General features: G+C 38.8%; 2 protein-coding genes across 2 annotated transcripts in view; one reads left to right on the plus strand and one right to left on the minus strand.

Annotated features, from left to right (window-relative positions):
• The window catches only part of lpar1 (lysophosphatidic acid receptor 1), a 32,777-nt gene extending 18,283 nt beyond the window's left edge, over positions 1-14,494 (plus strand). The window contains exon 3 of the mRNA XM_029444784.1: positions 10,914-14,494. Within this exon, the coding sequence (XP_029300644.1) occupies positions 10,914-11,248 (335 nt within the window). The 3' untranslated portion in view covers positions 11,249-14,494. The remainder of the gene's footprint in view (positions 1-10,913) is intronic.
• Positions 14,495-22,713: 8,219 nt separating this feature from the next.
• Positions 22,714-25,644, minus strand: part of musk (muscle, skeletal, receptor tyrosine kinase) — a 32,954-nt gene continuing 30,023 nt past the window's right edge. Inside the window, exon 17 of the mRNA XM_029445446.1 lies at positions 22,714-25,278. Within this exon, the coding sequence (XP_029301306.1) occupies positions 24,578-25,278 (701 nt within the window). The 3' untranslated portion in view covers positions 22,714-24,577. The remainder of the gene's footprint in view (positions 25,279-25,644) is intronic.

Raw genomic sequence — 25,644 nt, forward strand, 5'->3', positions numbered from 1 at the left:
AGTAGCTTTATGTCTAGAAGACGCAGTTGTCTCGGGTGTATAGGTGGAATAGAAATATTGCTGCCATAGCACTTTCATAGATGTGTGCTTTGTTAACTGTATACAATGAGGCCATGAAAGTGGAAACTCCACACCATATTTAAACCCTCAGTGGATGGAGGACGTTTGCATTCTTCTTGTCATTGCTTTTCTCTACTTGTCACTGTGAGCAAAATCACTTTCTTTATTTCCTGAAGAAAATGAAAGTAGAGATTAAACAGATGCCCACTTCTGCATATTTGGTGGGAAAATGCTTCAGGGAAGATTTTGAGTAACATGATAATATTATGACATACTGATGCAAGCCTTTTGATGTTTTGGCTCAAACCTAGACTACATGAGTATTGAACCTTGTGATGTATACTTGGAGTATCATCAGTATTCACTGATTCAAGATCAAAATCTTAGATGTAATGTCTGAGCATGGCTACATGAATTAGCAGTTAATATCACATTGAGAAGTGTTTTTGTTTCAAATGAACAGACGATATGCTGTATTAATGTTATCGTCAGATTTCCGCTGAAGACTAACGGATAACTAGGAAAACTGCATATCAGTGTGAATTTTGTTAACAAAAATTATGACTAAATATGTTTTCAAACACTAACTGACTAAAAATGCCTAAAAGAAACAGGATGAAGTTGAGTAAAATGTCCTTGCTAGTTTTCTATCATATTCACACAACACTAAGACTAAATACAAAAAATAGCTGACAGATTTACCACTAATGCACACCAGCCTCCTAGCTCCTTGCATTTATTATAAGGGAATTTCAAGAATTGTGAAATATTCCCAGCTAATCCACAAAGAAAATCAAAATGAGTGGTTATATTCACAATGGTATAATGGCACACTGGTAAAATATGCTTCATAAACAGGCATCAGCACAACTCCCTGAGATAGAAATGATGTCTAAACTGACACAAATAACACGTTGTAATAACCTGGAGCTGTTCTTCAGTGTAGTAGTGTACTATTGTATGTGACACGGCTCTCTTCTGATGAAGCAGCACCTGTTTTATTTTCGAGCTGAGCTGTGTGTGCAGTCTGACGGTTTTATGTCCAAGCATTCAGCGGAGATATGTTTCCCACTTTGAAAATCTCCAGGCCTCTTCGGTGGTTTAAATAGAGTCATTGCTGTTTTTCACATTATAGCAGAGTAGCACACTAACTCATGTACTTGTATATGAAGTAAGTTTGAGAGTGAATTGTGGGAAAAAACCTTTCTTGCTCCGTAGAAGCAGGATGTGTTGGTCCTAGACAAAACATACCAAAGGATTCTGTGTGATTTGTCTTCTATGTGCTGTGTTATCTCATCCTGTTGCCTCTGTTGTCTTTACTCTAAACTTAATTCAAAGCAGTAGACAGCAGCAATGTGCTCTGCAGGTTACAGTATATATAAAACTGGAGGACATACATTCTCTGCTGCTGTAGAGATGATTTGTTTGTTTCTACTTATTTAACCTGCCTCGTGGTAGGTAAGAGTCTAATGTGTAGACATTTCTATATTTCTGTTTTTTTTCAGGCACTGGTTTGGAGAATTTGGGCTATTTTACTTCCATAACACGTCTTTATTTATGATAGCTTTAGAAGTTTGTTCATATATTATTTCTTCAGGGTTTAAGAGAGGTGGAGAACTGCACAGCACAGCCAGGCCATTCTGATCCCTCCGTCACTTAATTCAAACTTAATTTCAACAGCTATTGTCAGCCAGAAACACTGGTCTTTAGGCCCTTTGTGAGACTTTGCTGTCTTAACTTGTCTGATTGAGGGAGATTTGGCGCATAAAATAAAAACCATAAAATTAAAAACCTTTCCAGATTCAAAGAGCGCCTGCCCTAAAGATATCCCACAGGCTCACAGGCATTATTTTGTTTATTGGTTTATTTTTATCGAAACCCCCTTCAAATACTTATTATCAAAGATGCATGTAATTATAATTGAAAAGGCTTTTTATTTTTTATTGTGAAGGCACTTGTGAAATTTGTTTCTCCAAGTAAACACTTTTAGATTTTGTGTTTGGAAACTTGTTCTCAGGCATTTTCCCGATCCCAATCTGGGGAATCAGTACTGCTACACGCATGGGAGCGGATTACTTTCATTGGAAGTCCTTGTGTTATTTGCAGCTGCTTCTCACTTATTGTAGTCAGTGTTCCATATACAACTACAGAGAAAAGTTTGAGTCATCCAACAACACTTGCTACTAACCCTAAAAACAAAAAACACAAAAGCCCCTATAAATAAATGCAAACATGTTCCAAATGCTGGTGAGTGACTTCACCCCCAACAAACAGAGGATTCCTTTGAATTTAAACAAAATACGCCCTATCTCAGGAGTTGCGTAGGAGTTTATGATTTACAAAAGCATTACTTTATCTGGAGATGGATCTAGAAATGGAAGGTTTTTATGTAAACACAAGCTACCCCGCTACATACTGAGAGAGAACTGAAATCACCTCCACTGAGCAAATAGTAAGTACTGCTGCTCTTTGGCTGCATTCCCAAAAGCGTTTAGCTGAGTACTGTGATTAAAGAGATGTTTAACCATTTTTATCATTAAATCATTAAAGAACAAAGTGCTCATTTACCTCCGCCAAGGAGGCTATGTTTTAGGTTTGGTTGGTTTCTTTGTCTGTCAGTAGGATTTCTAAACAATTATAAGCCCCATTTTTGTGAAACTTAGGGGAAAGAATAACCCCTTAATTTTTGGAGTGGATTCGAATCGCGGGGCGGATACACATATTACTTTTCACTTCCTTAACATTACGTCACTAGGACTGTGAACAAAACAAAAGTTTGATCCTTTTTAAGTTTTAGTGTCTGCTTTTGGTCTGAACAGTTTTTCACAATACTTATGACAGTTCAACAAATCTCAGTGTTATTCATTTGAATCAGCATTGTTGCGAATTCCTGCACTAAGTACATTTGTTTCTTTTTACTGATGCCAAGCTCTTACTGGGAAAGTAAGTCTTCCGAGCAAGGGTGTGATGTGTTTTGGTTCAGTCTGGAATCCACTGCTGTTTCTGAGTGAGGTCATTCTTAGACGGATAGAAAATAAAAAAAAATTGTAGTTGTACTGATAGAAGGGAGGTAGTTTCTTGTTTTAATTGGATTTACAGTACAATGACTTATTCTTGGACATTCATCTCTGTTTTCTGTTTTTGTCTTAAGCTGGCCAAAGTTAAACAAAAAACGTCATAAGTCTTCCGCTGGGGTAAAGTTGCCTTTGAGTACAGGGTTTTGATTGTGTGCGACTTCTTTTGGGAAAGTTAAGATTAGTTCAAAGTTCTTGACAAAAAATTGAACCGAACAGCAATTCCTTGTCCAGCATCTGCCATCTGCTGAGCAGATGATAATAAGGGCTCCCCTGTTGCCTGCTGTCCTCTCCACTTGTCGTTCTAAGGATGCTGTAAAACCAGCCATGGGTGATTTCTTCTCACGACACAAAACCTGTATAATCTGGTTTGAGCTTGAGCTTGTTTTTTTTGTTTTTTTGCCAAAGACAACAGAGACAGAGAAGCATTTGGAAATAGCATTTAAACACACACCTACAAGCAAGAAGTCCTTCCTTTGCATTAAAGGTACCCTGTGGAGGTTTTGACCACAAATGGTGCTGTGAAGCAAAGGTTTTCCAACACGTTTTGCGTGTTCTTGTGCACGCGTAAGAAGCATGCAGGTGACAAGATGCACATTTCTGCCAAATATTTCTCAGTATTCCACTGATCTGCAGGCGGTGATAGTACGCCAAAAAACCCCAGAAAAGGTGACAGAAAACGTAACTTACTTAAGTTAAAGTTTACAATGACAACAACAGGCCTTGATGAAAGGTGATGTTTTGGATAGATTGACTGGAGTGCTCAATATAATCTGATAATTAAACTAAACTAAAAACTACTACTACTACTTAACTACTCAACTACTTAAATAGTTAAGTTTTTTCTATTTTATTTTTCCCACAATATTTTTTATTAAGTTTTCAACATTACATACGTTTTTTCTTTTACTAAAATAAGACTAGATTACCGGTATTAAATATGATGAAAAACTAACGAGGACATTTGACAGAACTAAAACTAAATAAAAGATAGCTGAGAAAATGACCATTACATTCAGCCACTGGTGCTACTGCTGAAACTAAAAGTTTGAATGACACGAACAGAGATTCTCTTTATCACTCTTCAATGACTCAACTGCATTGTCAAATTAACCATGATCCTTGTTCACTGTGTGTGTCAGGTGTTGGCTCATGCAGGGGTCTTCTGTGAATGATTTGATTATCTTAAAGGCTGTGTCGTATGCTCTCGCACTGTCAGACAGTGTGGAACGCCAAGACATACCATTGTCCAAACGCATGCATACAGATGCCGTATCACTGACTTACATTTGTTTCTTGTAATGTATATCCAATCAATGTTCAACGCAACATTTGTTTTAGGTCAACATTTCAAATTGACACTCATTTGTCTTTGCTGCTGTAATGCATGTGTGTCTTCTGGCTGACAGAGTCCAGAACCAATCAGAGCTAACATGACTGGCTCGCAATGTCACCTGTTTGTGTGTGTGTGTGTATGTGTGTGTGTGTGTGTGTGTGTGTGTGTGTGTGTGTGTGTGTGTGTGTGTGTGTGTGTGTGTGTGTGAGTGTGTGTGTGTGTGTGTGTGTGTGTGCGGCAAGTAATTGGCACATAATGGCAGCATCTGTCCTCATGAATCCTGTTTCCGCAGAGTCAATTGTTAATTCTGGTCAAACATCTAAAGTATCTTTAAATGCTTCCAGAGTGTGCACCTACTACATATGGACTGGAACGTGGAGGAAGACAGTTTTGAGGCAGGATAACAGAGGCAACTGTAATTCAAAAACATCTGCGTTAATAGCCTGAAGAAACAGAATGTGGTGGCACCAAAACAGCTCGAAGAAGAATATAATGTAACTATACTCAGACAATTTAGTCAAAAAACATTACAAACAGTTGCAGGATATGTGCTGGTATGATTTAAAAAGTTCAAGGACCAAAGTGGCGCTTTAAATCAGAGGCAATTTTAGAAATTGGATTCAGAATTTGGTGGTAAATGGCATTGCTGTGGCTAACAATCTGGATTTGATTTAAACCACAGTACAACTTGACAGTACCAGAGTGCGCTGTTTTAACTGCTAACGTTTGTATTTCTCAAAAAAGAGTGAAGTAAGGTGGATATGAGTGAGTCACTGAGTCGCAGCCTGATTGTGCTAGCAGAGCAGAACACTTTCATTATTGCCATTTCAAAGACATCACTGTACTTCCAGTCAAATCATTAGATCACTGTGACACCATCACCAGACTAGAGAGGAAGACATGTTGCAGGAAAAGAGTGAGACAAGTGACAAGACACAAAGAAAAGAGAGAGAATTAAAGTAGGATATATAAAAAATGAAAGGATAGGGAAGGAGAGAGGGAGGAGAGGAACATGAAACCAGCAAGAGACATAGAGAGATGCAGAGATTAATGGGGAGAAAGGCAGTGAGACATACAGAAGAATGAGAGCAGTAATTTAATCTTGGGTTTTTATTCATTTGTATGTTCCCGAGAGAATTGCACATTAGTGGAAACATAAGCCAACATGAGGACATGTGAGAAATAATAGAAAGGGATGAAAATCCCAGATAGCAAAAGTTGAAGCTTTATAATGAGTTAAGTATGTTGCTACATGTGGAATACATCAAAACTCAGAGGTGTGAGACACAGCATTATAAGGATCAGTGACTTAAAGAGCCGTACTGAATTACATTTTACACTTGATATCCTAAAATATTGACATTACTGCTGACAATTTTCTTAATATGTCTTAAAGGTATTATGATTTTAAGTAATTTCAGTACATTATGGGAGGAAAGTTGTCCATGTGGGTGAAGCATCATGTTATACTGTAATTTCAAACATGAGACAAAGCACTGGAAAACCTCTTAGGGAGGAGTTTTGGGTGGATGGTTGGGAGAACGAAGTGAGTGATTGCGCTAGCTGTCTTCCACTATGACTCGCTCCACGAGAAAAACAGACAATTGTTGCAAACGTGAACAAACGTGGTCATGCTTAAAAAGAAGACTGTCACCAGTGTGGTCTGTGGAAGCCACCCCACCCATGGGTTAAAATAAATACGTTTGTTATGTAAAGTTACTTGAAATAACTCCACGATGACTTTTGGTTTCACACAGGACACAAACAGCGGTCTCCTGAGGGAAAGTCCTGCGTTTGTTTGACCCATCCACCACACCTACCCTAAGTGGACTTTTCACTCTTGAAACTACAACTCAGGAGTTCTAGAGCGTCTTATATTGCTGCGGATGGGTTTACATTGTCATTACTTGAAATCCAGGTGCGTCTTATACTGACGCCATCAAGTGTGTCGGCATCAGACGCCGAGGGCTGACAAACTGACGGAATTTGACACTCTGGGAATGAGATCGGGCTGGATGATTATAACAGAAAAGATAATGTACTGTACACATCACGAAAATGTTTTTCAGCAACTTACTTTCAAATATCAGAAGCCGTATTTTAAATCACCAAAGAAGATAATCTTCAAGCAAGTGTATTACCAGTAATGTAACTTTGACATAGTCAAATTGGATTCCGTAAAGTCTATTACCTCTCAAATCTCAGCAAGTTGTCTTTCAAATCATACCCAAATAACTGGAAATGTAAAACTGATGGCAGCAATTACAAAAAAACATGTTATTTGTAGGACTAAACGTGCAAAATCACCAGCATGATCCTTTAAGACATTTAACATCATATGTATGTCATTCTGTACATGTGACTCACATCAATTAAACAAGCTGCTGCAGACAATATGTCAGTAACGCTAAAGATCGTCATAAACCTTAGATGCGTCTCTCCCTGGAAGAAACATGACACGTCAGCCATTAGAGCGAAGCCTCTCCGAACAAACACCAAGTCAGGAAAGAGATCCACATTTCCTAATCTGAAGGAGGAGGTGGACAGAAAAATACCAATATCATTGCTCATAATCCGCTAATGATTTTAATGAGCTTTTCTCAGCTTTAATGCTGAAAGTGAAGCTCTGTTTCTGGTTAATAACACTGGGATGGACAGTTCTTCTGAGTGCTCTCAACACCGTCCAAATGTTTTCACATCATGTTTGAGTGCTCTTCCTTCTCTTCGTGCCATGTGTAATTATGTAAGCGAGTGTTTGCGTGTGTTTGTGTCTGCACATGTGAGTGTTTATCCGTGTCTACCCTCCAGTTTTGCATCTGTGTGTGTGTTTGTGGGAGTGTGGAGTTCATTGCCATAGTCTGGTTTCCATTATTTTTGTACCCAAAGCCCTCTGTTCTCTTGTATGGAAGCTCATTTCTGACACAAAAAGATAAAAAAGGATAACTATGGTAAGTCAAAAAATTAGATACTCAAAGTTTTGACAGCTCAAATCACAGTGTGGCTGAAAGTTTGAGGAACATAAACAAATCAATGAATATCATATAATAAAAATTTGTATTTGTATATGTTTTGGAGTAATTAATAATATATCATAATATATATTGATTGTACTATTCAATTCATGGGTTAAAATAATACTAGTGGTCCATTGATCCCAAATAAGACAATAAAAACCCTTGGAGGATGATATTGTGTGCATTCTGCTTCTGAATGGTTTACATACTGCACTTTTTGATTTTCATGTAATGCCAATACTGACTCTCTGGAAAATCACGTTTAATTAACATCGCCTTGATTTCACGACTATGGAAGTACCTCTTCTAATAGCCTTTTTTTTGGTGGCTTTTCTCCAATTCTTGGGGATGTATTTGCACACAGCACAAGTCCTGCCTTTATATAGCGTTGCCTCTGCTAATAATAAACAATTGGCCACACCCCTCCAATCTGGGTAAAAGCAGATTTGGATGGTTAAGAACATTCTTGGTGCATCTGGACTTATTTTTTCTCTTAACATAAAATATAAGAGACATTTAAGAGAATGTTGCTGCATTGTGTCATAAAGGACACTGTTGCTATGCTAACAGTCATACGTCTCTGTCGTATGTCTCTTGCTTCTGTGTAATCCCTAATGCTATCAAGACCTGGAAATTCTCAAAGTAGGTTTGCATAAAATTCCAGATTTTCCAGGCCTGGTGTTTATTTACTTTCCTCCGCTGACTTTCCAAGTCTCCTTTCCCTCCATGTGGCACTCTCAAGAAGGGACAAAAGGCGAACGGATTGACTGAGGCCAACATATCTATTTGTTTCTTCCGTAAACTCAGATTTACCATCTGTGGCAGTAACACTGCTCTTTGTGGCCGGGGTAAACCGCACCACATTTTTTTAAACACAGTGAAGGGGAAGTTTTGAGATGAAGGGTGTAACGCAAGCAACCATATACCCCTGGCTTGAGAGAGGAAATGAAAGAATCCAAGGGTTAAACCTCTCAGGTCATAGTGTAGCTTAATACTAAGGACAAACATCCTGTATTTCACACACAAGATCAATGTTAAAGAAGCAGCCGGTTGGGAATGTAGAAGAGTATTTAGTAGTCATTTTGTTATGGTTATTGCCTTAGTTGGACAACATTATATGTTGTGGTTATGGCCGATTCCATGACTATATTATGTTTCCATCAGCACTGACACAAGTGTTGCTAAAGGCAGGAAACATATTCACTTAATAAAGTCACAATGTTGTTTTTTCTGACTGAAGTTCAGAATGTTTCTGTGTTGTTTTTTGAGCTGAGTCTTGTCCTGTTGATGTTTCACTTAGAGACAACTAGCTCAGATAGTTTCTCTGCTGGGCTGCGAACTGTTTGAGGACTTTATCTATCTCTGGACAGTCTTGCTGCATAGCTGGGAAGTGAGGTCAAGCCTTCGCTGCAGCTGCTGCCTGCAAAACACTAACAGATAACAGGGCTGCCTGTCAATATTCTCTCTCTCTCTCTGCCCCCCTCTCTGTCGCCGCTTGCCTAATTTCTCATCAAGACTTTTTTTTTTACTGTCTCAAGAGTGTAATGTCCTACAGTTGTCTTATGGTTGTGACAAATAGCATCTGTGTTGACTGGATTAGCAATACTTTAACTCGACCCCCCCCCCTCGACTGTGCTAAACACTTTATCCACTCAGAGAAATGATGATGCATTGTACTCACCCAAATGAGGTTAGAAGGTTGTAGCTGTGGTGATGGAGTGCTGGAGATCTGGTTGCAAAAATTAGGTTGAGGTCAGTCATTTATGTTTCTGTAGATGTTTCGCGTTAAGGGAGGGATAATGGAGGTTGATTGTGATTTAGTGAGATGTCAGGAATCCCAGCTTTTTTAGTTAACTTTGGGAGACTCATTGGATTTCCTAGAAAAAAGGTCAGTTTCCATTGCTCTTCTGTTTTACTTTTAGTGTTTTAAACCTATTTCCGATTAATTTTGACTTTGGGCTTTTATCTTGAAAGATTCTTGGTAATCCCGGTTTGTGGAGCCCTAAAAGTGACATATTATCATTAAAATCTTAACAGTGACAGCATATTGTATACATTCTGTATATGTGATAAGTCAAGTGATACAGTATTATATTAAATTAGTATATCTCTTTTGTCAAAAGTGCAATAAAAAGAGCAGAACAAGTTACGTAATTGTAATTGTTTGTCAAAAATAATTTAGTATTTGTTTTTTCTTCACTTTAGATGATAAAAAATGTAATCAAAACATTTATAATTAGTCCACTTGCAACATTTAACCAGCACTTTACTTACATATATATATATATATTTTTTTTTAAATGGGGTGTGTTGCGATTGATTAGATATTAGATGAAGAATAGATTTTTGATAATGGAATGGAATAATGTTATTTATTTATTTATGATCAGTTTAAATTATTCACCATGGTCATTAATGCATTTAAGTATATTTATGAGAAATCAGCCTTTTAGTGGTATTTTCACTTTTGGGGCTGTGTTTGTGTTTGAAAACACTGTAAAATAAGGGTTATTAAAAGGTTTTAGACGTGGTTATAGAGTGAAATGGATGTTTTTGTAGACTGATGGTGTGGTTGTTAAGTGATGGTGATGTGGTTGTAGAGTGTATTTTCTTTGTTTCAAGACACTTCATTTACACTATACTGTATATGGTTGTGTTGTAGAATATATTTTTTCCAACATCTTAGTTTCTGCTTCTTTACTTTTTTGTGGTTTATTGGAAGGAGAGGAAAGACCTGCCTGATTCAAACCCAGGATGTCACAGTAACATAATATTCGCTTAAAAGCGAAGATGGAGGTGGCAGGATGCCTCCCATGTGCGAAATGATGAGGCATACATTTTAAGGTGAAACTGAAAAGACATGCCATTTTGATCAAGTCATCAGCCCCCAAGTTTAAGTCCCAGGCAGTGAATCATTGTTTCCCAAGTGTGAGTCAGCAAAATTCCAGTGAATAATTACCTTTAAGATTTATGATTCGTTATACACATGAAGACACATGCCTGAGAAAACTCCAGATACAAAATGTCTTATATAATAATTCTGAAATCTGTGTGTGTCTTTATGTAACTGAAAGAAACTATAGGCACAGAACAGCCTCATAACTAATAAATACCAAAGTTGTTAAAGTGCAACATTTACTCAACCAACCTCCTTACTCTTCTCCACTTTCTCCAGCCATGTCACTCAACTCTACGACTTCATGGGGGTCAATGATCCACATGTAGAATGTGAATAGTTCATAAAATGATCATAACCAATGAATAACACAGTCGATGTAATGAAACTCTTTACAGCCCCATCTCCCATCTCATACTTTGTATATTTAAATATACAATATATATAGTCTTTTTTTTACATTCCTGAAAAACTGTTTCTAATGTCCCAGCATCAATTGAAACATTTTTTTCCCCCTGCTTTGTGTTCCTCAGGTGCGTTCATCGTCTGCTGGACCCCCGGCCTCGTCATCCTCCTCCTCGACGTCTTCTGTGCCAGCTGCAATGTCCTCACTTACGAAAAGTTCTTCCTGCTTCTCGCCGAGTTCAACTCAGCCATGAACCCCATCATCTACTCCTACCGCGACAAGGAGATGAGCGCCACCTTCAGGCAGATCCTGTGCTGTCAGCGGCAGGAGAACGTTAACGGGACGGTGGCGGAGGGATCTGACCGATCTGCGTCATCCGTCAACCACACAGTGCTGAGCGGCGGTACGCACCACCACCACCACCACAACCACAACCACAACAACGAACACTCGGTGGTATAAAGCAGGGCTGGAGATGGCGGAGATTGATCCAATGGGTTAGTCTCTTTTGGAGATACTGACTGAAGGAAGGTGAACGGCAGCATGGGAAGGTCAAGAGGGACTTCGTACGAACTAAAGATGGTAACGTGATAAATTGGAGATTGAAGATCGAAGGTGGAGTAGAGTTAATGAAGAGCTGGATGAGATCGCAATGAAGAAAAGGATGGCGATTACGAAGAAGGAAGACAAGACTTTATCGCTGTGTTGAGGAAGAACATGGGGGAGTCTGATCTTTGAGGCTGTTAGTATTTTTGTTTAGTTGTTTCTTATTTTCTATTTGTTTTAAATGTGTTGTTACGGACAACGCTGATATGAACTATTTAAAAGTGATCTGTGAAATGAAGGTAATGCCAGTACTCCAGTCTTCTCTAACTTTGTATCCTGTAGTTTCAGAAGGGTAGGGTTTCAGACTTTTCCCCCCCCTTGATTCCCATTCAGCATAACACCATTAGACATGTCTCGTACAGACTACCATCAGAGTTTTCCCTCACATCTATTTAAGGACTCATTTTGGATCTGGACCCAGATTTAGAACACTGTCTTTCTTTACCTTTAGGTTTGGGGGGAAAGACTTCAAATCTGGGGAAATTCTGGGTCTCGTGAAGACTCAAGGCTGATTTTCTTGGCAGTATTTGGATCAATTTCCAGGGTTTTAACTTTTTCAACAAAAACATTTATGGGACATCCTGCTGATGCTAATAAAAAACAAAACAAGTATATCAAGACAGATCTGACATGTTTGACATGTTTAGCAATTTACCAAAATAATACTCATTATGGATTGTTTACCAGAGCCCTTATTAATTTCTGCAGCAGATTTATCATTCATCTTTTAATGAGAAGTGACCTTACAACATAAATACTTTGGGACCTCATTATTCTACTTAGTTTCTTCCTTTCATCCAACATGAATGGAACTGTTGTTTATTCCCTCTAAGGAAGTAGAGACAAGTTGTTCCAGGGATCTTACCAAAAACGGGATGAGGATGTTTGCGGTTTTTAGAGCAGTATTATGTGGAGACAAGGTGAAGGTCATTACTGGTGAGCGTCAGCAGACTTCAGATCATGACATGAAATAGGCTGAGCTGTCTGCCTCTCATGGTTTTATCAACAGTCTCTATGTCCATGACACTGACTGAGAAAAAGGGGTGGGAGATGGGGGGAAGTGAATGTTAAAATAAAACCAGTGTTTTTGTTTAATTGCCCTCTGCTGTACATTTTATAAAATTAGAATTCTGAAAAATAGAACTCAACATTGTGAGGTGTGACACGATGGACCATTCCTTATTTATAGCAACACAAAGATAAAATGGATGATAATGAATGCCTGCTGAATTTGTCATTCACTCAATTTTGCCACAAATGATACAATAGTAAGCGTTTTGACTCCAAAGATTGACCTCCAAATTTCATGGCAGTACATCCAATAGTTGAATTTCAGTCTGGACTGACTTTCAGACTATAGAGCCATCCATAGAGCACACTGCAAGTGTGGCTAATAATAAAATCGAGTTTGCAATTGGTCAGTGATGTAAAAGAGTTGTCGACTGTATAAAAGAAGTGGACGAAACCTCGGGGTGTGAAAAGTGAAGCCAAAGGGGAAGTGCCTCAAACCTGCATTTTTGTGGCGACTCCACTGGTTGCAAAAAGAAGTCAAATTGTATAGACGTCTATTAGAAAATGACCACTTGATTTATTACCTCAGAAAACATTTTCCTAAAAAAATTATGTTATCAATAGTTTCAAGTCTTCTTCAATGCAGCATGATGTTTATTTTGTAAATGATGGTCCCATTTAGAGTAAAACAGACAAGGTCAGCTTTAGGGTGTGGCTACCTTGTGATTGACAAGTCGATACCACTGCGAAATCAGGATAGAGGCGTAGCAATGCGTATCCTTCCCCAGCTCCACCCTCTCGTCCAAATATGGTGACTTCTTGCTCCAAACCAAGATGGCGACAGCCAAAATGCTAAACTCAAGGCTTTAAAACCAAAGTCCACAAACCAATGGGTGACGTCACAGTGGCTACGTCCACTTTTTTTATACAGTCATTGTTCAGAATATTTGGCTCTCTTGCCCTGTCTACTAAATGCTCTACTCACAAGCTGTATTTCCGCTTAGCCTTGAATAAATATTAGCTCAAAATCTAAAAACCTTAAACACCAATGTTCATCCTTTATGGTAGTTTTGGGGGAAATTATCATTTCATAATGTATTAATTTCCTTTCGTTGAGGGACTCGTGATGTTCATTTCTACAGTACCATAGTATGTTACAAACACTCAAAGGAAAGTATAAGAAGTTCTTTCCTATTAACCAGAAACTCAATGTCATGTACACATGTTTTGCTTCAACAGGGTTATTGATGATATGAAGTAATACAGATGTCCATTCATAATATATGATGTTTTGTTGAGATGGTTGGGGGAATGATCACGTTTTTTGTGACCCAGTCTTTATTTGAAAATGCTGAAGATACAAATAATTCAAATGTTTTGCATATCTCTGCCTCCCTCCCTCGTCGTCCCTCTGCATGGCGTCCTGAGGGACACGTCATGGGTTTAAAGCTTTGCGGTGAATTAAGTTGGCACATATTACAGATTGAATAAAGTTGTTAAACATTATCAGAACCCTATATGCTTGTCACCAGGTTTTGCATGTACCACAGCATTAATAATTTTTGGTAGTCCATTCTTTTTAAAGGGGTACGGAAAACAATGACATATCACAGTTTTCTCTTATGATAATACTGAAACGTCGAGCAGAGTAGAGCCAATGCAGTGTTGAATGGTGATATCTTATTTCCACAAGTGCACTCCCCACCTTCTGCTTTTAACATGAGACGCAAAGCCAACTGAAGGTCAGCCTGGTGATGCGATGACGTACACTGTTAAAAAGCACCAGCTGAATGTTTTGTCGTGACTTGAATCAAAACACATTTTGGCCAAAATACATAGACATAGCTCCAAACAAGCTGACAGAAAAGTGAGAATCACAGCCAAAAACACAGTTAAATGTTTTCCAGGAAGCAAGATGTTTGTCAGAGATTCTTCAGCTGCAGTGCTAAAATGATGTCAGCTGGTATTTTGGCCTGTCAACGTTGGCCAGAATGTTGCTCTGTTTATTATAAGTTCTTTATCCAGAGTTAAGAATGTTTTTTTCAGCGTACTCTAGATGTTGAGAGTGGGGAGTGGATTCATTGTGGTCTTTCCCCGTTTGGATTTTCGGGACTGCTTTTGCCTTTACACTAGAAAACAAAAAATTCTCTCTTAGATGTTTTCTTCTTAGACAATTTAACTTAATTCCTTAACTTGCCTTTGAGTTTGCCCTAACTTTAACTTCTGTAAACTTCACAACAGGCCTCACAAGAGTATTGGCAGCAGCAGTGCCACTCATTGTCAATCTATGACTCCGGACCCAACACTCCAAATTTGACATTAACCATTTTTCAAACAAAATATTGATTCAGGTTATATAGCAAACCAACTAAACTTTCTGTCTTTGTACGTCTTTGTTTACCAGTGTGTCACTCTTTGTACACCTTTGTATGTATATGTGTACAGTATGTATGTATATAAAATATCTTATTCAAAGTTAATCACCAAAGGGAAAGTGTTTTTGTGTTTGTAAATTTGAATGTGTTATAATCTGTCCAAATGTACTGTAGGATTTTGTTTTTGTTTTTTATGTCATGAGCTATTTTGTATTGTGACCCTAATTCATGCATTTCCTGTTGATACTATTACAATTATTAACTTGTTTGTGACCCAGAATGAGATATCTATGTGTGCAGTGCCTTCCAGTCGTCCTCCTTAAAGAGGCCTTCTGTGGTTGAAAGTGTGCATTGTTGCACCTGTAACCACGCCCAACAATAATGTCACAGAGTTCTGTGTACACTTGTACATCACTGCAGCAAAGTGAAAATCAACTGAGGCGTCTTTAAGTTTGTGTGTTGCTACAACCGTCGTTTTACAATTGCTTTAAAGTACAACAAAGATTCATGTCAGTGTTACAGGCGATATTTCACTTTTGCAGAAAGTTTGATGCATGATTTTTTGAATAATTAATTTACACAACACAGCCTCAAAATGTGAAATATGAGTACAAGCTCATAAATACAGGGGATTTTTTTTTTTTTTGGTCAAAATAAGTTCAAATCATCCGATGTGGGGACTTTATTTGAGATTTAAATGTACAATATTTTGTCTTTTTATTTAACAAAGAGACAACATATTTTAAAATATTAAATTCTTAAGAACAAGAAGCACTGGCAGCATATGATGCATGTCAAAACACCCATAGTAAGTCCACATGCTCCTATCTGAAGGGCGTGTCCAAGTTTGCTATGGCAGTCAATTAACATTACATGATGCAGCTTGTGTGTTGCACTTTAGAAATGTTATCATTTTAATACCAAAATTTGTTCATCCCAAAGTGTATACATAGAATGATGTTCAATATTAGGAGCAATGGCTGATCTTCCAACCTATTCTTCCAAAGTGAAACATTGAGTGAAAATATTGTTTGGGGATAACTTTGCCAATCCTTAGATTTAACATACCATGTACCAGTAGTTTGTAGAAAGTAATTGTGACACAGACGTTAATGTGATTTCCATACTATCTATACTGTACGGGCCAATATCAATGAATGTCCACCCAAAGTCATAGTGTTGATATCCCAGCAACAATAAAAACATGAGAAAAGTTGATGTGTTGGTGTTTTTTAAATATTTTTTTCTAAAAACAAATATTTTGAAATCAGAGTTTCAAAAATTCCCTATGGTAATGACACTTATTTCAGTGACGGTAGTCAAGTGTTTTTTTTATGTTCTTACTTCAGTACTACTGACTATCAGTGATTGTCAACTGACGCCACATACAGCCCGCCAAAGCTTCCTATTTGGCCCACAGGATATTAATGAATTCAAAAAATGTGACCTGCTGCAAGTGCAGCCTGTTGAGCTCTCATGATGGTCTATTATTGTTTATCACTCGCTATTAATGTATGCCGGCACATACGAAATATCGGCAATACGTTGATATAAATTAAGGGTAAGTTGTGATCGTTCGAAGGACGCAGATGATACGCCGAACACGGCAGAAATACGGCCCTGTCACACAGTTCCGTATGGCAGAAACGTATGCCGGTGTATATGAAAAGTAGCTAAAAATTTGTCAGAGTCCAAATACGTCCAACTTTTCCACAGTGGTGTTGTAGCTGACGTATCCATAACATATTATTATATGTATGTGAAACATATTGATAGCTTATCACTTACCTATTTAAAACGTATCAGAGCGTCTGGCCAATGGAGCTGGAAAAGTGCCATCTGGTTCACGTCATGCTGATGCTGGAGAACAGAATGCACTCTTGTCGCAGCCTCTCAGCATCCTTCATGCTCTCTGATGATGGGTTGATGTATTCATCAAGACGTGCTGTGAAGAAATGAGGATGAGCTACTCACAGGGACCCTATATACTATATTCAAACCCCAATAAGCTCCCAAAACGCTAGCTGAACGCTAGCTGTACTTTAGAAACACGTTTAATAAGTTACTCCGTCGTCAGGCATAATGTGAACATAGGGTAGGAATAGGGTATCCACTCGTTATCAATACATTGGCTGTAGGGTTCACCGTCAGCCGACGTAGCCTATATCTAACGTACCTCTACCGTATTCACGTAGGTATTTACGTACTATATATACGTAGTTAAGTATTCACATACTATATTTACGTAGGTAAGTATTCACGTACGTATTCCGTATTCACGTATGTCTAACGTAACGTAAGTTATGCGTAACGTCTGCATATCTTATGAAGCACATGTCGGGTACGTCCGGTAATTTTGAACATGCTCAAAACATCAGCGTTCAACAACGCACCCCAGCGTAACACAGTGAGCGCTTAACGAATACTACTTATACCTTACCTTATATCTACGTAAACCAGCGCGTTGCCGATATTTTGTATACGCCATATTTGTGTATACGTTATGCATTTGTTGGGCATTCGTCTGATACATTTTGTATTAGTAAGTGACACGCTATCAATCGGTTAGACATGCGTATCTGTATATGTTCACTTTTCCGATCCGAGCCGATGAAAAGTTGGACGTATTTGGATTTTCATATATGCCAGCATACGTTTCTGCCATACGGATATGTGTGACAGGGCCTTAAAGCTACAAGAATGTTGATCACTGCGTGTTTATCATGTGCCTTCACATTTGCATTTTAATCCGTCTGTTGTGCCTGCCTTGTATAAACGAGCGCAAGCTACGGTTCAGCAGTTATCGGGCTGCATTCTGCAATTACATTTCTGTAATTACAGATTTTAACCTTCACTCCACAGTGAACTGTCTATTTGATGGAACCCTGAGAGCATTTTCTAGTTACGTATCTAGTTACCATTATGGATTTGGATATGGTTGGGAGTCTGTTCACACTGATATAGGCTAATAAGAAATAACATTAATTTAGAAAATATTTAACAATGATGGATAATAAATAAATAAAAATGTAATTTAAAAGTCCGGCCCCCACAGTGTCTGCTTAGAAAGATTCTGGCCCTTGGACACATGTAGATGATGACCCCTGCCTTATATGTTTAGTCGCGCTATCGTTGCTCCTTTCTGTTATCCACCAGTGTTTTTGTTTCTATGACATCCAAACAGTCAGTGACAGGCAAACGGGGAAACACACAGGGTCACACTCAGGCTACGACTGATAATGTACGCTTCATGACATGCAGGTTTTTTTTTTGGCTAGACCTAATAATCTATAGACCTTGAGGCTGTTAACACATTTTAGATTGCCTTGACTGTTAGCAGACGTCTGTGTGTAACCATGTGTATATATGTTGTAATACGAACACATTCATTCAGTGTGTTTTGCGTGGTTGTGCAGGTTTAGAGATGAGAAAATGCTCAATGACTTTGTTGAGGTGGTTTGTTTGGACTTGCTTGATATAGTTGCCGGAGAAAAGTAGTTTACATTTACACACAATCTTTGTATCTCATTTTTGTAATTGTTGAAGGAATGCTGAATGACGCCCACCCTCAGAGCCCAGAGGCCTGTACTGTGAAGCAGGATTTGGGGTTAGAGGTAACTTCAGGGTTAACCCTGCTGAGTTTTCAGTCCTACGTGGTTCTCTTCTTACCGGGGGTCGATCACCATGGTAACTTATGCTGCACACCTAACCTGCTCCGGAGCAGGTTATGTTCGAGATAAGACATCAACTTGTGTAAAAGCACTCTACTGACCAATCACAGTTCTGTGGGCGCATCGTAGAATGAAACAAAGAAGTTATAGGCTGTAAAGTCATAATGCAGGCTAAAAACAAAACACAGTTTAAACTTCCAAATCCAGGAAGAAGAGCTGGCAAACAATCTCCGACTGTGTGAATGCGTAAATTAGCAGTTTTTTAATATCACTGCCCCATACTCCCCCACATACTCCGATGTGTCAAACTTATATCAAATCATATCATATATATTCACTTTGTGTCAGCTTCTGTGTTTCCGTGTGATGCGTCAGAGTCTGTATGACTGTATGCAGTGTATGTAGCGTAGGTCTCTGCTGTGGATGATTATCCATATATGAAAGCAATTCTGCTTACCGCTTTAAAACATGTTTTATATGCTCCCAAGTCCGTTTTACACCGCTAGGGTTGCAAACCACCTCTTTTCGTTGGACCAAGGTTCGGCTGTAATTTTGGTTTCGATTGAACTGTAAAATCCGAAAGTCTGGACCAAACCAGATAGGTGTGTAAGGGCTCTTAGTGGTAATTAAATCCCAAGACCTATCAACAAATTATTTTACCAGTACTACCTGTGCCGTGACATTTTGTTATGTAGAAATTTCTATCTCCCTTTTTACACATGTAAATGTATCTAAAGACAAGTGTTGACTTCATAAAATGTTGTGAGATTAGGCTACTTCTTTCTATCTTTCTATAATGAACAGATATACACATATGATGACGCTTTTATAATAAAATATCACACCTAACCCCTGGTGAGTAATGGCTTTGCATTGCAGTATGTGGACTGTGACATAAAGCAGACGCTACATGCAGTACTACACTATACAACTGTGGTATGTGTGTGTATTTAACACTACTGTAACAGTGGCCACTATGTGTCGTGTGTGACATGAGTTAAGCAGCAGTCCTAGCGACAGCAGCCACATGTTTTTACAGGGAAGAATGTTCTGTGTGTGTGTGAAACGCACACTTGGTTATGTTTATTGTTCCACAGCTTTGGAGTACTAGCCTCCAGTTGACTGATATATGTCTCCCTACTTCCTGTTGCTCCCTAAATGGGCCAATCAGAGCCAGTGCAGACACACAGGAAGTTCCTCTGTGCTGTCGCTGAGTGAGGGGGATGTCACATCTTTGTCACAATGTCAATACAGACACTTTCCAAGGTTCCCAGCATGGTTTGCTGACTGAGAAATGCGTCGCCTCGGTCAAATACCTTACTGCATGTGTGGCAGATAGCTTAAAGCTATGACGTGTGGAAAAGTCAGAAAGACATTAAAAGCTGAGCTACAAAACATGCCACGACATTCAGGAATCGCTGCACTTCTGTGGAGACATCCGAACATTTAAACACATGAATCACTTCCTTTGAAACATTATTGAATTTCTGTGCGGCAAAGATGAACCGAACCAAAGGAGAGTATCATGACATAACAGGAAGTGATTTTTATTGGCAGTATAAATCTCCAGTCCCCAAAAAATTTAGAGCTGCTATTACAAGTTGGCAGGAAGGTTAGAGAGTCCATTCAGATAAACCTCTTGTTTGGAGAAAGGACAATCGGCTAATTCACCTTGAATTAGTGTTTCTTCCCAGTATCTGCAGCTGGCTGTGGGATACATTTTAACTTAAACCTTTCAAAGACAGCAAATGGAGACTGGAGGAAGGAACTGACTGCAACTACAGATAAGAAACAGTGTTGATGGGGCGGGAGTAAAGAAAGGACAGAGGAAGATGGAACAAAAAGAGTAAGGAGAGGAGGAGATGAGGAAAGAAACCTTGAAATGAGTGAAGACTGTAGCACGAAACAGAGAGAATATATGAGCGTACAGGTGTGGAAAAACTGATTACTTGTCTATACACTTCAGCCGCATTTTTGAGTGTTCTGTATCTGACAGAACAGCATCCTATTCCTCTAAAAATATGTTCCGAAACAGCACTGGTAATCCTGGATTATGTTTGTTTTTGATGTATCACAAATACGTCTCTAATCAGTCCGCGCAAATCTGTGAAAAATCCACAAAAGAGGACGAGGGGTCGGATTGGTGGGTCAAACAAATAAACACGGGACTATCACCAAAAAGTAATTTTGTATCAGTTCACAGCATAAACCACATGTTTAAAAATGCAACGGTAATCTGGGAGAAAATACATTTTCATCAAAATGTAATTGAGAATTCAGTTTTGTTGCATGGGAACAACATTTGTAGGAGACAGAGTTGCAGAACAGATACGCTTATATATATATTATATATTATATATTGGATCCACTTTATAGAGGGAAAGTAAATTCACACAGTGATTTTGTGTAGGGCTAAACTCCAGGCAGCTTGGAAACATGAATACTTGCTGTTGCAAACCATCTTAAAACATGTGATCTTTGAGGGAATGGAGAAACATCTAGAAGGTCACTGGGTCGTACATTTTCAAATTTGACGTCACCTTATTGGTTCGGAACATTCATGCAATAAACATTCTTTAAAATTACTAAATTAAAAACTAACATGCATTTAATAAGTAACAAAACAATAGTAAAAATATGTTTGTTTGGCAAATCATTGGGTGGTGGTAAACATGTATTCAGAAGTAGCCTATTAATGATACTTATTCACTTGGCATCGGATCACCCCTAGGTTTGTTAGGGGTTGTTAGGCACTGGTTAATTAGAAAATGAAAAGATACTGCATCTGGGAGGTTCAGTCCACAGCATTTAAAGGCATACACAAATATAGAAGATAGTAAGGAAAAGAAAGAAGTTAAGGAAAGGAAGAAGCAATGAAGGAAAGAGTACATGTGGGACAGACAGAGAAATCAGTGGGAGGAGAAAAGTGAGGAGAGGGAAGAACACAGGAGGAAGTGGGAGTGAAGACAGTTGGATCTACAGTTTAGATCAAGGAGAAGAGGGATGACCACTCCAAGGCCAAACTCCACACTGCCTACTTTAAACAGTTTACATTGGGCATCCCACAAGCACACACAAGTAGATGTCCTCCATAAAACTCTCACACACACACACACACACACACACACACACACACACACACACACACACACACACACACACGCACACACACACATATACAATATTAATGCAGTCAAAAATTCACTGTAAAAATGACTCATGTATGACAAACCAGGTTGTTCTTCTTCATTCACCCCTCTGATCCCTCTCGTGGTGAGTAACATCTCTGCAGCATCCACATGGTTTTCTGTGGGGGGGGGGGGGGGGCTGTGATGGAACATGGGTTAGGGGAGGCTCGTGATTAAATAAGCAGAGACACGTTTCGGGTCAGAAATACTTCTTGCCCTCTGTGTCTTTCCAGTTGTAATAATCAACACTCTATGGGGGAGTGTTTAGATCTTTTAATTAAAGTATAATAAGTATGATTATTCTCTCTATTTTCTTTGTAAAATATCTTTTTAAAAAGCAGCAAATTCTCACATTATTCATGAATATTTTTCATGAAAATGTACCACTATCAAAATAGTTGCCATTTATTTTTTTCCTTTTATTTGCTCTTCATATGTTTTGTCTAATTTGTAAAGTAACTAAAGCTTATAAGTAATTGCAGTGAAGTAAAAAGAACAATATTTTTCTCTTACATGTAGCGGAGTATAAGTAGAAAGAGGCACGAAAAGAAAAGAAAAGAAAAGACTTAAGTAAAGTACCTCTACTATACTTAAGTAAATGTTACATTCCACTACTGTGCATGAATATAGTCAAATCTTAATTATCTGCTCTCCGCTCATGCCTCAGTCACATAAGGAAGTTTAAGGACGTGTGCCATTTGCTGTGGGTACGTCTGTGGATGTGGGTTTCTTTTACTGCTGTTCCACACTCTTACCATGAAGCCACACCAGACACAGCAGCGTAGGTGGGGCTGCTGCCTCACATTTGTTTTCTATGAGGTGTAGCAAATCACTTGAGCTGAGCATGACAGGATAGATGTTGGCAAAATGCAAGCAGAGCCAGAGGATCTGAATGTTGAATATTGCTCAAGAAATTTTAATGGATTTGGTCAGGTAAGATGATGCTACACATATTTCCTTGATACTTTCTAGCTTTCCTATATTCAAAACATCTGTTGTCGGCACTTTGGATGCATGCACACCTTTGTTCAAATATAATATGATCTGGTATTGTCAAGATCTCAAATACAAATGTGTTTAACTATAATGTTTATTTGCAAGCGATACAAAGCAAATGTAATACTTTACAAACCTGCATCGTTATGTCGTGTAACAAATAACAAAAATGTCACAGCACATTTAAAAATAAATAAAATGTGTCATTCATCTGAAAGGCATTTGAAGTTGACAAGATAAACATTTTCTGTCATTTGATATTAATCTCATAATTAAAGAAAACATAATTAAAGAAAACAAACTAAAGAAAACAAACAGTTTTGAGCAATCCACATGACGAAGAAGATGACACAATAGATGTTGGTAATTCAGTGCGGAAATGTGTAACACTGTAACTCTAATTTCATTTTACACAGATGAAATGAGACCAGAGAGCACAGTTTGATCTGTAAGAGAGTTTTAATCATTGTGAGAACCAATTAAAGATTTACTCTTTCATGACGAGGATATTTTGGAACATTGAGGACATTTTGCCCATTCTTCACTTACAAAATAAACTATTTTAAGGCACGGGAATGAATTTAGATAATGAGTTTTTGCAAAATTTGAATCAAGCAAATCTCTCTGTGTGAGCCTTAAGGGCTATGGTGACGAAGTTGGAAGAATTCATTAATACACTTCAAACTATTTTAACTAATGCCGTAATTTACTCGTTACGTCAAACTCTGTGTGTCAAACACTTTCACAAAGTAAAATTAACACAAAAAAAGACAAAGATCAACAAGATTTTGAAAAAGAAACAAAGAAGTAAAGCGAGAATGCCCAAAAATGGAATAGCAACTTGTTTAAAAAAACAATCAACAGCAATGGTTTAAAGTGATTGTGTGCCACTGTTTGCCAGAGGTGACAATAACAAGAAGCGTGTTTTACATGTCCTTACTATGTCGTGTCCCATTCTCTTTCTAACCCTAATGTTCAGTAGTCAGACCATTTGTAACAGCTCAAAATGATAAAGATAAAAACTATTTAACATGCAATGGATGAAGCATACATTTTGAGTGCATTTATCTATATCTAAAATGGTTGTGGGTACATCTGCATGGTTAGTGGCTTCAAGTCTTCAAAGCTTAGGGCTCTGTTGAAACAGTGTTATTGTGTATTCACACCAAACGTGAAGTGAATATTTCGCGCGATGCAGTGACATAGACGATGGAATTACGCAAAATTTGTGTTTTCAATTTGTGCAAGAAATAGCAGCGTTGAGATTCTCTTTGTCCCTGACATCCTCATGTTGTTGGTATCCACGTAGAGAGAAGCCCCACCTGCTCTCTGTCGCATCTTGCAACACATATGATGCCGCGATCAAACTCGCACAAGAAATTAGTGGCGAAATGCAACATTGTCCATAAATAAAGCAGACCTGTGTGATTGATATGTGCTGGTGAATGGTCAGGACTGATGGGTAAGAGTGAGGAAACACTACAGCATTCCATAGAAACAATCCCTGTGGGGCGCTCCGCTCGTTCCATGTACTGAGTCCTTACCGCAGAGGCAGGGATTCAAATCCGACCCGCGGCCCTTTGCTGCATGTCATCACCTTTCTCTCCCCCTTTCCTGTCTATCTTCATCGCACCATAATAAAGGAACACCTCCCCTCTAAAAAAAAACAATTCCTGAATTGAAGAAGTAAGCAATATGCAATTGACTGAAATATTTGACCTGTTTATGATAGAAAAACATTTAATAAAGGTGCCAGTTAGGGTCTCCTGAAAAGACAAATTGGGCAAGGCAAAATGACTGAAAATCACTTTACTGTTTGAGTATTCTGTGTATGCTTGGGCTCACTGCCACTGTTCATTTAAAGTGTTTTTTCAGGCATCAATCACTACATCAATCGACTTTGTTTTGCACGAGGACAAAAACTAATTGTGAAAGGTTCTCAGGTTAGCAGTCAGGCTCAGTGTCAGCAGTCATGCTTAGTGTGGCTTGATGCATTCGTTCCAGTATTCGATATATACTACTGAAACTGGGCCTATCTGATGGGTGTGTGCTCCAACAAAGCCTCATGAGATTGTACAGCTCCATAGGACAGTTATCAGGACAGGTGAGGATGTGGCCGTCCCTCACGTAGTAAATAACCTCCTCATGACCCATACCGTAGTATGGCTGCATCCCATTAGAGAAAATCTCCCATAGTACTACACCATAGGCCCACACGTCCGATTCAGTGGTGTAGCGGTTATAGAAGATAGACTCTGGGGGCATCCAGCGAATGGGGATGGCGTCATTCTCGTTGGCTTTGTAGTAATCGGCTGAGTAGATGTTTCTGGAGAGGCCGAAGTCTGCGATCTTCACCTCCATTTCCTCCCCAACAAGGCAGTTCCGAGTTGCGAGGTCACGATGGACGAACTTGCGCTCCGAGAGGTAGGCCATTCCTGCGGCGATCTGCTTGGAAATTGACAACTGCTCGTCACAGGAGAGAAGTCCCGCCTCCAGCTCAGAGGAAAAACTGCGACCCGACAGGCTGGCGCGGCTGAGGGTGCGCACGGATTGGGTTGGAGATCGGCGACGCAGGAACTCATTGAGGTCGCCGTGGGCCATGTACTCGAACATCAGACACATGGGTTTACCTACTGCACACACACCTGGGGATAAAGCATACAGATGATTTGATTTCATGATCCATGACCTAGATTTAATAAGTAGGCTTGAGGCTTGAGAGTACAAACACAAATACTCGACCACATAAACACATTGTGACATCATTAAACCATGCTGAATCAAGTGTTTTTTTCTTCTACAGTATCATACAATGAGTTCATTCACTGTGAAAGGTACATAAATATTCAGCCTAGACATAAACACAGACGACTGTGATGTGTACATGCTCACAAATAAACTCCCATGAATAGAGGATGTACAGTGTTGCATTAATAGTCCAGTCATGTAAACACAGTGTGCTTTATAAATTAACCTTATGTTCTTCTGAGCCTGTCTGTACTGTGGGGAAA

The sequence above is a fragment of the Cottoperca gobio genome, chromosome 12 (genome assembly GCF_900634415.1).
Source record: "Cottoperca gobio chromosome 12, fCotGob3.1, whole genome shotgun sequence".
NCBI classification, from domain to species: Eukaryota; Metazoa; Chordata; class Actinopteri; order Perciformes; family Bovichtidae; genus Cottoperca; species Cottoperca gobio.